A 17,501-nucleotide genomic window follows, 5' to 3' on the forward strand; every position below is an offset into this window, starting at 1 on the left:
ACTTTCACGAGCACTTCACGGGCCCTTCACCGGCACTTCACGGGCCCTTCACCGGCACTTCACGGGCACCTCTCGAGCCCTTCACAAGCACTTCACGGGCACTTCACGGGCACTTCACGAGCCCTTCACGAGCACTTCACGGGCACTTCACGAGCACTTCACAGGCACTTCATGAGCCTTTCACGAGCCCTTCACGGGCACTTCATGAGCCTTTCACGAGCCCTTCACGGGCACTTCATGAGCCTTTCACGAGCACTTCATATGCACTTCATGAGCCTTTCACGAGCACTTCACGGGCACTTCACGAGCCTTTCACGAGCACTTCACGAGCACTTCACGGGCACTTCACGAGCACTTCACGAGCACTTCACGAGCACTTCATGAGCCTTTCATGAGCTCTTCACGGGCACTTCATGAGCCTTTCACGAGCTCTTCTCGGGCACTTCATGAGCCTTTCACGGGCACTTCACGGGCACTTCACGAGCCCTTCACGAGCACTTCACGGGCACTTCACGAGCACTTCACAGGCACTTCATGAGCCTTTCACGAGCCCTTCACGGGCACTTCATGAGCCTTTCACGAGCCCTTCACGGGCACTTCATGAGCCTTTCACGAGCACTTCATATGCACTTCATGAGCCTTTCACGAGCACTTCACGGGCACTTCACGAGCCTTTCACGAGCACTTCACGAGCACTTCACGGGCACTTCACGAGCACTTCACGAGCACTTCACGAGCACTTCATGAGCCTTTCATGAGCTCTTCACGGGCACTTCATGAGCCTTTCACGAGCTCTTCTCGGGCACTTCATGAGCCTTTCACGAGCACTTCATATGCACTTCATGAGCCTTTCACGAGCACTTCACGGGCACTTCACGAGCCTTTCACGAGCACTTCACGGGCACTTCATGAGCACTTCATGAGCACTTCACGGGCACTTCATGAGCCTTTCACGAGCTCTTCACGGGCACTTCATGAGCCTTTCACGAGCCCTTCGCGAGCTCATGGCATGCCGGCCCAGCATGCATTTGTAATCTACTCGTGTGTTGCTATGGCCCCATGCTTTAGCTCCTGTCATGGAGTTCTCTAAATGTTTTCATAAGGAAACTGATAAAACACAGAGGTGAACAAAGACGAGGAGGACCACGAGCAAGAGAGGGAGCGAGGTGATGTAGTGTCCACAACTAAAGAACCATTGTGGAATGTGAAAAGACAGGTATCCTGAAAGCATGATGGTGTCCTTAGTACGTGCACATGCCAACAGAAAGGAACCAGGTGCGTAGCCCGCTAAGTGTAGCAAAGCGAAGCACTGTAGCAAAGTATTTATTAACTAAAAATCAGATCTCTTAAAAGTTTAGTTAATTTTCATTCTATTATCTACACAATAGGCCATCCTTGATTTTGGCCCAATAGGCCTGTCCTTTTACCTCTTTCAAGGAGCTAGTACCTAAAACCCTTTAGAAGAAACTGAAAACAACTACGCATCCCTGCCCAGCCTGGCAAGGGATGCCAGTGGCTCTGCAAGCACTGAGAGGGCATTCTCCACTGCTGGCCTGATCTCCATGCACCATCACATGAGCCTGAAGCCAGAGTCTCCGGACAAACTCATGTTTCTAAAAATGAATTCAAAGGCACTATAGATGGAGCCTAATCATTTTTTGTTTAATTTGTAATGAATTCTAAGTCAGTCACAGCCTATATATGTGCAATTTATATACTATTAATGACAACAACATTTTGTTTAAATGCTGAGCGCTTAATGCCCCTACCAGCCTAGTTTGTCGCACCAGCAAAGACTTCACAACTTATTTTTTTTAGTAGGCTATAGCCTTGAAATAATATAAATAACATAACCTAAATAATTAATTTTCGTTCCTCCTTAGGCTCCCTGTCTGGCTCCTGAACTATTTGGAGTGTTTATATACTGTTTAATACGACATGCAGCTTTGAAATTATGAGCGCTTCTTACCTTTTCCTGTTATTTATTAAAATAAGCTACTTTTCATTCAAATCATATGGTTTGGTTTCAATACTTCAAAGCCAAATGGTCGGTCCAGGTAGTCCCAAAAATAGATGGGTGTTGGTTAAACTGTGATTTTAAGGAACGGAGCGAATTTGGAGCGGCAGTTTGTTTTCTCCTTTGAGTGAGGAGCTGGATTTCTGACCGCTCAACTCCGCTCACATACTCTGACATACACTTACACAAGTCTCACACACACGCAGCCTCGCTCACACGCAGCCTCGCTCACACGCAGCCTCGCTCACACGCAGCCCCGCTCACACGCAGCCTCGCTCACACGCAGCCTCGCTCACACGCAGCCTCGCTCACACGCAGCCTCGCTCACACGCAGCCCCGCTCACACGCAGCCCCGCTCACACGCAGCCCCGCTCACACGCAGCCTCGCTCACACACAGCCTCGCTCACACGGCCCTCACACACACACACAGCCTAACACACACACGCAGCCTCGTTCACACACAGCCTCGCTCACACGCAGCCTCGCTCACACGCAGCCTCGCTCACACGCAGCCTCGCTCACACGCAGCCCCGCTCACACGCAGCCCCGCTCACACGCAGCCCCGCTCACACGGCCTCACACACACACGCAGCCTCGTTCACACACAGCCTCACTCACACACAGCCTCGCTCACACAGTCTTGCACACACACAGCCGCACAGTCACACACACAGCTTCGCACACACACAAACAAACAGACTCACACATTCTGGTTCCCAGTGTCCCCAGAACCACAGGCTTTCTCCTTCAACTCCAAAGAAGGGAGAGCAAACAGCAACACATCTACTTTATCTTGGATTAGGAAACACCTGTTTCTAAACCCCCTCAATTTTGCAATGTGTTTTCACTACATGTTGGAAAGGGAAGCACAGCAGCTTTATCCAGAATGCACATGTTCCAGGTCATCTTGATAGAACAGCATTTTCCTTATTTTCAAAATCCTCTTTATCCCATTGAGAAGGCGAAAATGAAATGGGGCAGACGGGAAGGGTTTTGAGTGTTATGAGTGTGTGTCTGTGTGTGTATGTGTGTGTGTGTGTTTGTGTGCGTACATGTGTGCATGTGTGCTTATGAATGCATTTAAATCTAAAACGAAATGGGACAGACGGGAAGGGTTTTGAGTGTGTGCTATGATCGAAACACTCATTGACCTGATGCTGCTGTAAATCCTGCAAGGAGTATAGGCCCAATCACAGACACTGTCTTTAGTGTGTGTGTGTGTGTGTGTGTGTGTGTGTGTGTGTGTGTGTGTGTGTGTGTGTGTGTGTGTGTGTGTGTGTGTGTGTGTGTGTGTGTGTGTGTGTGTGTGTGTGTGTGTGTGTGTGTGTGTGTGTGTGTGTGTGTGTGTGTGTGTGTGTGTGTGTGTGTGTGTGTGTGTAATGGCTGTGCTGCCCTGATTAACCTCTAATCTTAAATGACACACCTGAGTCCTATCTAACTGCCACTGGGAGGTGTCGCCATTACAAAGAACTGCCACTGGGACGCCATGGCAACAACATACCCCGCTGTTAACCTACCATAACATCACAAATCACGCCAACCGTCTGCTCAACTTGGGCTAAACAGATGAAGGCTAGATTTTTTTTTTTTAACTTTATTTAACCAGGCAAGTCAGTTAAGAACATATTCTTATTTTCAATGACGGCTTGGGAACAGTGGGTTAACTGCCTGTTCAGGGGCAGAACGACAGATTTGTACCTTGTCAGCTCGGGGGTTGGAACTCGCAACCTTCCGGTTACTAGTCCAACGCTCTAACCACTAGGCTACGCTGCAAAAAGGGGTGCAAAAAAACACGCATATATACACGCACGGACACACACACACACTAAAGACAGTGGCTGTGATTGGGCCTATACTCCTTGTAGGATTTACAGCAGGGTCGGGTCAATGAGTGTTTCGCTCATAGCAGCAGAAGGTCTTAAAGATAAGCCTAGCCGCCTTGCCTGACCCTACAGGAGGAAAGCACAGACACAGAGGGGGGGGAGATGGTGTGATGATGATGCGATATAGATAGATAGATATATATATATATATGTATATATATATATATATATATATATAGATAGATAGATAGATAGATAGATAGATAGATAGATAGATAGATAGATAGATAGATAGATAGATAGATAGATAGATAGATAGATAGATAGATAGATAGATAGATAGATAGATAGATAGATAGATAGATAGATAGATAGATAGATAGATAGATAGATAGATAGATAGATAGATAGATAGATAGATAGATAGATCTTATACCAGTGATAGATAGATAGATAGATAGATAACCAATTGTTTAGATAGATAGATAGATAGATAGATAGATAGATAGATAGATAGATAGATAGATAGATAGATAGATAGATAGATAGATAGATAGATAGATAGATAGATAGATAGATAGATAGATAGATAGATAGATAGATAGATAGATAGATAGATAGATAGATAGATTAGATAGATAGATAGATAGATAGATAGATAGATAGATAGATAGATAGATAGATAGTTAGATAGATAGATAGATAGATAGATAGATAGATAGATAGATAGATAGATAGATAGATAGATAGATAGATAGATAGATAAATAGATAGATAGATAGATAGATGTGATGGATGGATGGATGGATGGATGGAGAGACAGGATGGGATAGATAGATAGATAGATAGATAGATAGATATGATAGGGATAGATAGATGACTGGGGCGCTAGATAGATAGATAGATAGATAGATAGATAGATAGATAGATAGATAGATAGATAGATAGATAGATAGATAGATAGATAGATAGATAGATAGATAGATAGATAGATAGATATATATGTGTGTGTGTGTGTGTGTGTGTGTGGAGGTCATTATCCTGCCTGGTCTATAAATCAGCCTAGGGAGGACTGAGGAGTAAAACACAGAGTAAATTCACATATAAATCTCTCATACCAGAAGCTATTACACATCAGGGGCAGCACTGAGCTGAGGTGTAAGCACCTAAATATCGACCTATAAGCGTAGGGTAGGAGTTGCCCTTATGCACAGATCTAGGATCAGCGTACCCTCCCCAAATCCTCGCCTTAACCTTTAAGGGTAAAAATACCAAACCGATCTTATACCAGTGTCTAGGGGCAACTTCATGACAACCTAGGATGAGGCGCTACTCTCTAACCAATTGTTTGAGTTTGTGTCGTGTGGCCCTCGTCCAGGTAACAAACTAACTAAGGCCAGTGAGTGATGATGAACACGGTCAAATAAATCCACACAGGAGCCCTAGAAGGCCTGAATACAACCCCACTTGGCCTTATTCAGCTCTTTGCCTCGCAGTATTCCACATCGGTACACTCCATTTCACATGAATCTAAAAGAAGCTCTGCCAACAAACCCCCGAGTCTCTATTCAGGCGAGCTGAGCAGAACCCTTGGACAGGATGGCAGCGTTAAATAGCTTACATATTATCAACCTGCAATGTTTGATATTTGCTGAAGCGTCTCGGGGTAAAGTGCCATGCTCTTAGCCAAGGGCAGAAAGGACATGTTCCCTCTATCTCCCTCCCACGGTCTGAAACAAGGAGCCCCCCCCCCCTCTCACCCAAGTCAAATAAACCTACTCCCTGCCTACTCCAGCCACATATCAGCTCTGTGCTGTGACAAGGCTGCTGGCTACTACGGACAAAGAGACAGGAGTGGGCCTCGGAGGATTGCAGAACAGAGAGAGGGAATGAAGAGGGAGGGAGGGATGGATGGGGGGGGGATCCCACCTCTCTCTCTTTCTATCTCCGTTGAGCAAATGATGTCTGAGACCAGGGACATGAAGAGATGTGATCAACCCTCCAAGATTCAAGTTGATGACTGGGGCGCTAGTGAAGAATAGAGGAAACAAAGAAAAAGAGAAGGAGGAAAAGAGTGGTGGGACGGAGCCAGAAAGAGACAGGGGAAATAGAATAAGAGGGGAGGAAAAGAGTGGTGGGACGGAGCCAGAAAGAGACAGGGGAAATAGAATAAGAGGGGAGGAAAAGAGTGGTGGGACGGAGCCAGAAAGAGACAGGGGAAATAGAATAAGAGGGGAGGAAAAGAGTGGTGGGACGGAGCCAGAAAGAGACAGTGGAAATAGAATAAGAGGGGAGGAAAAGAGTGGTGGGACGGAGCCAGAAAGAGAGAGGGGGAAATAGAATAAGAGGGGAGGAAAAGAGTGGTGGGACGGAGCCAGAAAGAGACAGGGGAAATAGAATAAGAGGGGAGGAAAAGAGTGGTGGGACGGAGCCAGAAAGAGACAGGGGAAATAGAATAAGAGGGGAGGAAAAGAGTGGTGGGACGGAGCCAGAAAGAGAGAGAGGGAAATAGAATAAGAGGGGAGGAAAAGAGTGGTGGGACGGAGCCAGAAAGAGACAGGGGAAATAGAATAAGAGGGGAGGAAAAGAGTGATGGGACTGAGCCAGAAAGAGACAGGGGAAATAGAATAAGAGGGGAGGAAAAGAGTGGTGGGACGGAGCCAGAAAGAGACAGTGGAAATAGAATAAGAGGGGAGGAAAAGAGTGGTGGGACGGAGCCAGAAAGAGACAGTGGAAATAGAATAAGAGGGGAGGAAAAGAGTGGTGGGACGGAGCCAGAAAGAGACAGGGGAAATAGAATAAGAGGGGAGGAAAAGAGTGGTGGGACGGAGCCAGAAAGAGACAGGGGAAATAGAATAAGAGGGGAGGAAAAGAGTGGTGGGACGGAGCCAGAAAGAGAGAGGGGAAATAGAATAAGAGGGGAGGAAAAGAGTGGTGGGACGGAGCCAGAAAGAGAGAGGGGGAAATAGAATAAGAGGGGAGGAAAAGAGAGAACTAGAATGAGGGAGAAGGGGGAACGACACAGAAATAGATCACTGTAATCTAGATATTCCTAGATACCCTGGTAATAATTTCCTTTGGTTTCACACTTAAGAGGTTCACAGTGGGTCATCTCGTACACTGCAGCAACACACACTACCACCAGGCCTCCTCTAAACTAAACCACCTCCATCCAATGAACATCAGCCCATCGGTCTCCTCTATGCTCGATTCAGTTATTTTGTGTGAATGAGTGGGGTGACGTCGTCAGAAATCACTGTCCAACACACAAGTCTACATTACTGTAATAATGACTGCATTACGTGAACACTTTGTCCTCTGTGTGTCGTTACGGGGTTTAGGGCTACTTTTGATTCGAATGGATAAGAGTTAGAATCACATGATCAATACAAGGTCTCATTGGCATTTTGCTCGCCGGGTTTTCGCTGCCTAAGCTTTTTTTAAATTTATTTTTTAACAACTGACCTCAGCTCGATGTTGGATCATTGTCATTCCCAGGCTGTACGTGTAAGATGCATCCAGTGTGTTGTATATATTGATCTCTGCAACCTGAAGTCATCCCGCTCCTCGGAGGACAGTGGGGGAGATTAAGGCCTCTTTCACAGCTGTGTCGTTTCATTGGTTAGCATTTTGGTTTTTTTACGCAACAAATGTGACCGAATCTGATGTGCCAGACAAATAGACTGTGTACATCTTCACCACACCAAGCAATCTTGGCTACAATAGGACAGCATTGACACAGTTCAGGCACAATTACAATGTAGTGATCCGCCTCCATTTGTCTTTTGTAATAACGACGGACATTCTATCGACCAGCCAGAAAATGTCCTTATTTTGCAAATGAATTCTGCCGCAGACATTGTATTTACGTCCCATTATAAACAGTGAGCCACATCCAAATTGTAAACGACTAAAATTAGGGGGGAGAAAAACGTGACTCATCTGAGGTTATTATTGTATTACCCAACGTCAGCCTCTGCTAGTCAATGCCTCGTTCATTTGCTGTACATTTTTATTTCCAGAACATTATCCCACTATCTGGTGCTCCCCAAATGAACTCATTCCAGGGATATGAGAGTAGGTAAGACGGAGAGAATCAGAATTAGGTGGAACTGATAACATATCACTTATTAAACAAAAAATGGGATTGAAATGAGAGAGAAAAAAATCGACTTATCTATTTTTTCATCTGGAAATAAGGACTCCAAGCCATAGAAATGAATAGAGACAAGCGATACTATACTAAATATAGAGTTAAGATAGGATCTCAGACCTCTTCCATCCAACACGGCGTGCCCTATTTTGTTGTATGACCTTTGACCTTCTAGCCTGACGACTCATACTAAATTCTTCAAATGTTCTGTAGTTCGCCACATACACTATATATATACAGAAGTATGTGGACACCCCTTGAAATGAGTGGATTTGGCTATTTCAGCCACACCCGTTGCTGACTGGTGTATAAAATTGAGCACCCAGCCATGCAGTCTCCATAGACAAACATTGACATTAGAATGTGGCACCATCATAGGATGCCAACTTTTCAACGAGTCAGTTCGGCTATTTTCTGCCGAGGAGAACACTACCTGCCCGAATGCATAGTGCCAACTGTAAAGTTTGGTGGATGAAAATAATGGTCTGGGGCTGTTTTTCATGGTTCGGGCTTGGCCCCTTAGTTCTAGTGAAGGGAAATCTTAACACTACAGCGTACAATGACATTCTAGACGATTCTGTGCTTCCAACTTTGTGGCAACAGTTTGGGAAAGGCCCTTTCCTGTTTTAGCATGACAATGCCCCTGTGCACAAAGCAAGGTCCATACAGAAATGGTTTGTCGGAATTGGTGTGGAAGAACTTCACTGGCCTGCACAGAGCCCTGACCTCAACCCCATCAAACACCTTTGGGATGAATTGGAACGCTGACTGTGAGCCAGGCCAAATCGCCCAACATCAGTTATCAGTTATACCTCCCCCATTATTCGGGGAAGGTACTCAGATCCAGATTCACTACAGAGAAGAAACTAACGTCTGTGGGTGTGGCGTAACGTTTGGCCGGAGCAAGGAGTCTGGGGTAGCCAGGAAACGTAACTCCTGCTCTCACAACCACTTTTACAGTTGCAGCAGGGAAGCAATGGAGCTCGAGTTAGTCTGATATGCAAACCCGGACCTCAACAAGCAAGCCTAATCTAGAGAGATGAAAGCCCCTCTCACATGGGTAGAGCAGGAGAAATCGATTCCATCTCCTGGGCTGCACTGACAGTCCTCTAACCTTCCCCTCCCTTAACGCCATGGTGATTACACGCCCTGTGTGTTTGGCAGCCGCAGACCTGCACCCCCGTCCTTGGTTTCACAGATATATATATATATATATTATGTGTAACATCCCACTGAATTCCCCATGGCCATTCAAATGGATTTTCTCCTGCACTTTTCCCTCCATCAATCTATCAGGATTCAATCCCACCTGTCAATTAATGTCCCTAACACTATTCATTCTCATTTTCAAATGGCCGTTTGTTTGCTTTCGTTGCTTTTCTCTTGCATGCGTGGCTCAAGATAACCACGTCCAATCATATGCAGCGGAATGGGGACCCATCATACATACGTACATACTGCAGTCAATTAAGGAGGAAAATATAGAATGAAGGAGGAAGGATGGAAAACCTTTCTAAGTATACATTTCCCCATAGCCTACAGTCCTCTCTGCTGTTCACTTACATTTGAGTGTGTTGAAGGCCAGCTCATACGAGCTGCGTTGGTACGCCTCATCCTTGGCCTCAGGCAGGGGCAGCCCCGCCCGCTTGCCATAACTGACTAATCGGTGGGCAGCAGGCTTCTCCAGGTGAGTGTTCTGAAAGATGACTGCCGCCAGCAGATAGACAGGGTCTGGGAAGCCCAAGTGGCTCTCGTCAGGTGTGGGGGGTTCTGGAGGCAGCTCTGGGGTCTCCTCCTGCCCAAGGCCAGATCCATCCAGCAGGCTCAAGTCTTTGAGGCTGGATATCTGGGAGCCACCAGCAGTCTTGGATATGGACGACCGTCGTGAGTGTCCTGTGTTTTTCTTCACCATCTTGTTATGGTTGCCTGGTCTACCAAGGCTCACCTCAAGAACACGACCCAACTCCGTTCCCTCCACTCAGGCCCTGAAAAGACAAAAACACCCACATACTGTACACTGGAGACACACTGTAGCTGTGAGTTAAGGGTTCAAGCCAAGAAATTATATACAAAATTATGTCCAAAAAAGTTTTTATAAAAGTATAATAATAAACCACCAGGACTACTACTACTACTTATGACACAGAGACAATAATGACAAAAAAAGACAGGCTTCTAATTGTACAATTGCAACGCTGCTGCTGAAATGTGTTAACAACAATTAGAGACAAATGGTAGGCTACATACAGTACGGTTTTCTTGAATAGTAAACGCACGGTATAGTGGTTGCGGTCTTTACCTTCAGAGGGGGAGACGTCTTCAGAACTTTTCTGTCTCAGGTATCCATTAGCCAGCAGCAAGCACAGTCATATTTCCTTATGTCGAAGCAGATGTTTGGGCTACGTGACCAGCAGTGAGACCTAACCTGAGCACCTACAATCTGGCTGTCCTCTTTTCGCGATGGGCGGACTCCTGGAGATGTTCTATAACTTGGCAATAAAAAAATACTGGAAAGAAAGATTGTCGTTTCACTCTCAAAAGTGAGACACGGTAGATCTACTAGAAAATTAAAAAGCTAGCTAGCTTGCTAGAAGTAAGCAGAAAACTTCCCCAAGTAGCTAGCAGTATTATTGTGGAACTCATTGGATCAGCGAGCTTCCATCGCCATGGTAACTATATGCTAATTTCCTGGAATCCAAGATTTATGCAGTAGTATCCCACTACGTTCAATTTGACAGATAAGAATACCTACATTTCAGTAACAAAGACACGACTTGAATTTTTTATCAAATTTGCCATAGCATAGCCTACTATCTCTCTAGTCTAATCCCCTTTTCTGGCATTTCATTGCTTTCCCCCATGGCCTCCATCCCGGACCCAAAACCTGGCAGTGGTAATAGGTGGCACCCAGTCTCCTTCATCAGCCAAGGCATCCCCGAAACTACGCTACGCCAGAGAGGAAGGGGCAAAGCGAGAGGATTAACTACGCCCAAAATCTGTCGGCGCGAGAATACAGCAATAAGAAGACAAAGTGGGTATTTTTTTATGGAGGTGTATATAACAGTGTCTAATTTGGTAAGCAAAAATGTGAATACTAATTTAGTACTTATTTGATCTAATAGAAGTTTCGTAATTATTATGTTGTTAGAATTGTATTGATATAAGTTGACGCACCTGGAAACTTTGAGAAAAAAATTGTTTGCAAGCTGTGCATATCTTCCCTCTCACGGGCTAGAATGAGCAAAAACGTAAATGCAACGTTTGTAAAGTGTCACTCACATTTTGAGCACACATTTGTTTACATCCCTGTTAGTGAGCATTTCTCCTTTGCCAAGATAATCCATCCACCTGGCAGGTGTGGCATATCAAGAAGGTGATTAAACAGCATGATCATTGCACAGATGCACCTTTTGCTTTGTACAATAAAAGGCCACTTTAAAATGTGCAGTTTTGTCACACAACACAATGCCACAGATGTCTCAAGTTTTGAGGGAGCGTGCAATTGGCATACTGACTGCAGGAATGTCCACCAGAGCTGTTGCCAGATATTTTTATGTTAATTTCTCTACCATAAGCCGCCTCCGACGTCATTTTAGAGAATTTGGCAGTATGTTCAACGGGCCTCACAACAGCAGACTTCGTGTAACTACACCAGGCCAGGACCTCCACATCCGGCTTTTTCACCTACGGGATCGTCTGAGGGGGGATGGATGAGGGTGCTGAGGAGTATTCCTGTCTGTAATAAAGGGAAAAACTCATTCTGATTGACTGGGCATGGCTCCCAAGTGGGTGGGCCTGGCTGCCAAGTGGGTGGGCCTATGCCCACTAAGGCCCCTGCCCAGTCAGGTGAAATACATAGATTAGGGCCAAATTAATTAATTAATTTCAATTGACTTATTTCCTTATATGAACTGCAACTCAGTAAAATCTTTGGAATTTTTGCATGTTGCGTTTATATTTCTGTTCGGTATATTTCCATTGTTAGTGGACTATCTTCACATTATAATAGATCATCATTGGGGGACACATGCCTAATAATCCTAATAATTGCTTCAGCGGTCACATTTTAAATCTTGAACATATTTCAGACTTTTTTATAGTTATTATTATTATTTGGAACACTATTTACTGTATACAGCATTACTTGAAAAGCCATAAAAACGTACAAACTTGCAAACCGGTCTGGAATACGTTTCTAGTATACAGCTTTTTGATAACATTACATTTATACATTATAAAGCTACCCTTGTTAAAACTCCCATTTTTTAAAGGAGCTTCCTGGAACATTGTTGCATTATAATTTCAGAAAATGTCCAAAATACGTCTGCAGTAATGGAATTATAGTGTTTCACAATAAAAGTTTAAAAAAACATTTGTCATTGTTTTGGGCCCTCACTAAATTGCATTCTGATGGTGCAGCTTTCCTATTAAAAAGCATGAGCCAATGCAAATCCAAAAACGTTTGTAGAGGTGCTGACTAACAGATGTATAAAAAGAAAGAAAGTCGCACACTATGAAGAGTGCTGAATTTGCCATCTTGTTGAAAGAGACTGCGTGCTGACCGCTCTGATGAACTCTCATTCTGCCTTTGAGTCAAGAACTTGAGAAGGACAGATGTATCATGTAAAAATAAACCAATGGTTATTTGCGTGTGAAAATGTTCTGGGATGCATTTGCCAGTTCATCCAGGATTTTGCGATTCTGCGATCCTATTTTTTGTTGTTGCAAAATCAACAATTTCCCAGCTATTAATGCAAAGGCTTCCAAATTTGACGAATCACTGCACTATTAGGCCTAGTGCATGAAACAGTTAAATCATAATCATAAATCATAAAACATAAGACAAATAACAAAATAATGACACAAACTGAGCAACTAAAAAGCACACTAAGGAAAAGCAAAGCTAAAAAGATGTGATTTAAGAGATCTATTAAACATGTCCACAGTCATGTCCACCCCCCCCCCCCTCCAGGTTCTCTGGCAGGCTATTCCAGAGGCAGGGGGCATAATAACTAAAGGCTGCCTCTCCATGCCTCTTAGTCCTAGGCTTTGGAATAGTTAAAAGGCCAGTACCTGAGGGCCTGAGGGACCTTCTGGGTACATAACTTAAAGCATATCTGATATGTATTGGGGTGCACAAGAACGTCTATTTATTGACCAACCAATAGAATAATCTTAAAATGAATTATAAAAACTCACAGGCAGCCAGTGCAGAGACCTTAAAATTGGTGTAAAAAATTGGTCAGTACCCGTGCTGCAGCATTCTGTATGTTTTGTAGGTGAACAATGACTTTCTTGGGTAGACCATCCATGAGAGCATTATAGTAGTCAGGCCTGCTTGTAATAAAAACATGGATGAGTCACTCTGTATCAGCCTGAGAGAGAAACAGACTGAGAGAAAAACTCAAGTTGTAAAAAGCTATTTTGGTCACATTCCTAATGTGTGATTCGAAATTGAGTTGAGAATCTAAAATAACACCTGGGTTTTTTAACCTGGTGTTTTATCTTTTTTGCTCAAATGTGCGGCTAGATTTCCTCTCTCTGCTTTGGTTCCAACAATAAGTACTGCGGTCTTGTCTTAGTTTAGCTGAAGGAAGTTGTATTAAAATCCTCTGTGGTGACATAGAAATGTGAAGTTGTGTATCGTCTGCGTAGCAGTGAAAATCAATGCCGTGCTTTCTGATAGTGCTGCCAAGGGGTAACATATATAAACTGAACAGTACCGGACCCAAAATCTAACCTTGTGGAACGCCACATGTGATATGTATTCTCTCTGAGTTATGTTCACCAAGGGTGACAAAAAACTCTCGACCGGTTAAATAAGACCTAAAACCATTTAGAACGGCACCGGAGAGGCCAACCCACCTGTCCAGGAGGACATCATGGTCAACAGTGTTGAATGCAACACTTTAATCTAAGGACAGAGAGCTGTTTGGCATCTGTGTTGGCTCGAAGATCATTTACCACTTTAACTAAAGGGCACATGTCAAACTTCTCATCAGGTCTTGCTTGACTCATACCCAGCCTATTGTTGGTTGTCTTATCTCTGAAGTGTGCTGTAAACTCCTCACATTTAGATGTGGAGGAAAGTTCACATAGGTTTGCAGGGGTAGGACTTATCAGGCCATCAATTGTCGAGAAGAGCGCTCTCTAAATATTCTGATTAATAGTGATGAAGTTAGAAAAATGAGCCCTTCTGGAATTTCTAATTGCCTTGTTATATAGTGCATTCGGAAAGTATTCAGACCCTTTCACTTTTTGATGATAAATGGAAACAGCTGAGCTCAATTTTGAGCCTCACAGCAAAGGGTCGGAATAGTTATGTAAATAAGTTATTTCTGTTTGAGTTTTTTTAACATTTGAAAACATTTTTCTCTTTGTCATTATGCGGTATCTATCGTGTGTAGATTGATGAGGTATATTTTTTATTTAATACTGTCACGCCCTGGCCTTAGTTATCTTTGTTTTCTTTATTATTTTGGTTAGGTCAGGGTGTGACATGGGAGATTTGTGTTTTCTCTGGTCTAGGGGTTTCGTATGTTTATGTGGTGTTCCCTAGTCTAGGTGTTTATGTAAGTCTATGGTTGCCTAGGTTGGTTCTAGGCAACCGTGACAAATACATTTGAAAATAAGGCTGTAACGTAACAAAATGTGGAAAAAGTGAAGTGGTCTGAATACTTTCCGAAAGGATTGTATATGCCAAGTTGCTCTCTCAGAATATCATAATGGACCTGCAACTTTGACTTTCTCCACTTCCACTCTGCCTTTTTGCAATTTCTCTTTAATTTCTTAGTTTCCTCACTCATCCAAGGGGATCCTCGTTTGGATGTGGCCTTTTTCAACTTTACTGGAGTTATGGCATCAATGGTTACCCTCCCTTAATTTGTTATTAAAGTTATCAACTAAATCATCACAAAAGAAAGGCAGAATAGGTGGTGGAGTATTGTTCATACATTCAATACAATTTGCATCAACTTCAGAAGTAAGATAGTGTTTCTCAATTATGCATTCAGTATTACCATGTGCTATGGGCAACAATGTAATAAAAAAATACACAGTGGTGATCAGATAAAGCAACATCAACAATAGAGGATATGTTCATAGAAAGCCCCTTGGTAATAACCAGGTCCAGAGTATGGCCGCGGTTATGGGTGTGCATAGTAACATGTTGGATAAAGTCCATAGAGCTCAAAAGATTAATCAATTCAATGACCTTGGAGCCAGTCTCTTTGTCAACATGAATATTAAAATCGCCCAACACAATGATTTTATCTTAGTTCTCAAGGACAATAGACAATAGTTCAGAGTATGAAAAGCTGTAGTCTGAGGAGAGGCTTCAATAAGAGCGGCACTACAGTCTGATGACAGCCATGTTTCAGTGAGAAACATGCAATTAACTATGCGCTCAGTGATGAAGTCATTCCCGAGAAATGTAACCACGTTTTCTGACAGTCTCGAATCTATCAGAATGGTAGGAGATAACAGTATGTATAAACTCACATGAAGGCCGAGATGAATAACCATAGTGCCATTTCTACAGGAGTTGATATGCTTTCTTAATCATCTGTTGCTCATTCTGACAGGGAGGACTGGAGCATGACCAGACCACGTCTGTCAGTCTCTAAAACAGTTTGCGATGTTGCTGGAAATAATCCCGGAACCACTGCGGTTAGGGTGAATCCCGTTTCTTTTTAAAAGTGCTTGTTGCTCCCACAGCAAATCAAAGTTGTCACAAAAAGGGTCATTCCTGTCATTGCAAAGTTTATTCAGGTGCTCATTCAGGGTAAAAAAACGGCTGAAATGTTCCGAACCCATTCAGTAGCACGGGAGATAAGTATTCTCTTCCCTGTGCTCGTGAGGGTGTTTGAAAAAAATGTGCAGTTCTCCCTCAGATCACCAAAAAACGAAGGTGGCCATGTGAGTGACGATGGGGTCAATCCATTGTTAACAGTTGTGTTGTTGGCTCAGTCTAACGGTATTTCCAAATGAAGGAGTGTGGCTTTCAGCATCCTCATCACAAGCTCCACAAACCGTGATGGCTTGCCAACTTCAACATGTCATCACCTCCCCCGTTCCTGAAGAGTGACTTCAACCCTGGTTTCAGCCAAATGCAGCCTTAGAAGATACTCTGCTGTGGGAATCTACCTCTCTCTTGTTATTAACCATTTGTTTGACTTTTTCCACTTGTTGTAATGTTACAGCCTGAATTTAAAATAGATCCAATTGAGATTTTGTGCCACTGACTGTCTACACACAGTACCCCAAAAGTGGAATTTTGTTTTTAGACATTTTTACAGATTAATAAAACATTTAAGCTGAAATCAAATCAAGTAAGTATTCAACCCACTTGTTATGGCAGTCCTATATACTTTCAGGAGTAAAAATGTGCTTAACACGTCACATGATAAGTTGCAGGGACAGTAATAGTGGTTCATATGATTTTTGAATGTTTACCTCATTTCTGTACATATAATTATCTGTAAGGTCTCTCAGTGAAGTGGTGAATTTCAAGCACAGATTCAACTACAAAGACCAGGGAGGTTTTCCAAAACAGTGTCTGATTTTTGGTTTAGTTGACACCCAAATGTCTATCACTGCGCTTTCAACCATTTACATTTACATTACATTTAAGTCATTTAGCAGACGCTCTTATCCAGAGCGACTTACAAATTGGTGCATTCACCTTATGACATCCAGTGGAACAACCACTTTACAATAGTGCATCTAAATATTTTAAGGGGGGAGGGGGGTGAGAAGGATTTTTATCCTATCCTAGGTATTCCTTAAAGAGGTGGGGTTTCAGGTGTCTCCGGAAGGTGGTGATTGACTCCGCTGTCCTGGCGTCATGAGGGAGTTTGTTCCACCATTCAGTTTTGACTGAGCTGAGCGGGAACTGTACTTCCTCAGTGGTAGGGAGGCGAGCAGGCCAGAGGTGGATGAACGCAGTGCCCTTATTTGGGTGTAGGGCCTGATCAGAGCCTGGAGGTACTGAGGTGCCGTTCCCCTCACAGCTCCGTAGGCAAGCACCATGGTCTTGTAGCGGATGCGAGCTTCAACTGGAAGCCAGTGGAAAGCGGAGGAGCGGGGTGACGTGAGAGAACTTGGGAAGGTTGAACAAGTCGGGCTGCGGCGTTCTGGATGAGTTGTAGGGGTTTAATGGCACAGGCAGGGAGCCCAGCCAACAGCGAGTTGCAGTAATCCAGACGGGAGATGACAAGTGCCTGGATTAGGACCTGCGCCGCTTCCTGTGTGAGGCAGGGTCGTACTCTGCGGATGTTGTAGAGCATGCACCTACAGGAACGGGCCACCGCCTTGATGTTAGTTGAGAACGACAGTTTGTTGTCCAGGATCACGCCAAGGTTCTTAGCGCTCTGGGAGGAGGACACAATGGAGTTGTCAACCGTGATGGCGAGATCATGGAACGGGCAGTCCTTCCCCGGGAGGAAGAGCAGCTCCGTCTTGCCGAAGTTCAGCATGAGGTGGTTTAAAATTTAAAAGCACAGATCA

The 17,501-nt window shown here is 44.0% G+C and overlaps 1 protein-coding gene across 2 annotated transcripts in view; it reads right to left on the bottom strand.

Annotated features, from left to right (window-relative positions):
* The window catches only part of LOC123993306 (putative methyltransferase NSUN7), a 48,039-nt gene extending 32,057 nt beyond the window's left edge, over positions 1-15,982 (bottom strand). Inside the window, exons 1-3 of one of the 2 annotated variants that reach the window (XM_046295317.1) lie at positions 15,495-15,982; positions 10,294-10,501; positions 9,558-9,979 (exon numbers count right to left, since the gene is read on the bottom strand). In XM_046295317.1, the coding sequence (XP_046151273.1) occupies positions 9,558-9,906 (349 nt within the window). In that variant the 5' untranslated portion in view covers positions 9,907-9,979; positions 10,294-10,501; positions 15,495-15,982. Of the gene's footprint in view, positions 1-9,557; positions 9,980-10,293; positions 11,441-15,494 lie in introns of those variants that run through there. The other variant, XM_046295318.1, reaches the window with a different exon arrangement.
* Between the last annotated feature and the right edge of the window lie 1,519 nt (positions 15,983-17,501).

This window comes from Oncorhynchus gorbuscha, linkage group LG13 (assembly GCF_021184085.1).
Source record: "Oncorhynchus gorbuscha isolate QuinsamMale2020 ecotype Even-year linkage group LG13, OgorEven_v1.0, whole genome shotgun sequence".
Lineage (NCBI taxonomy): Eukaryota > Metazoa > Chordata > Actinopteri > Salmoniformes > Salmonidae > Oncorhynchus > Oncorhynchus gorbuscha.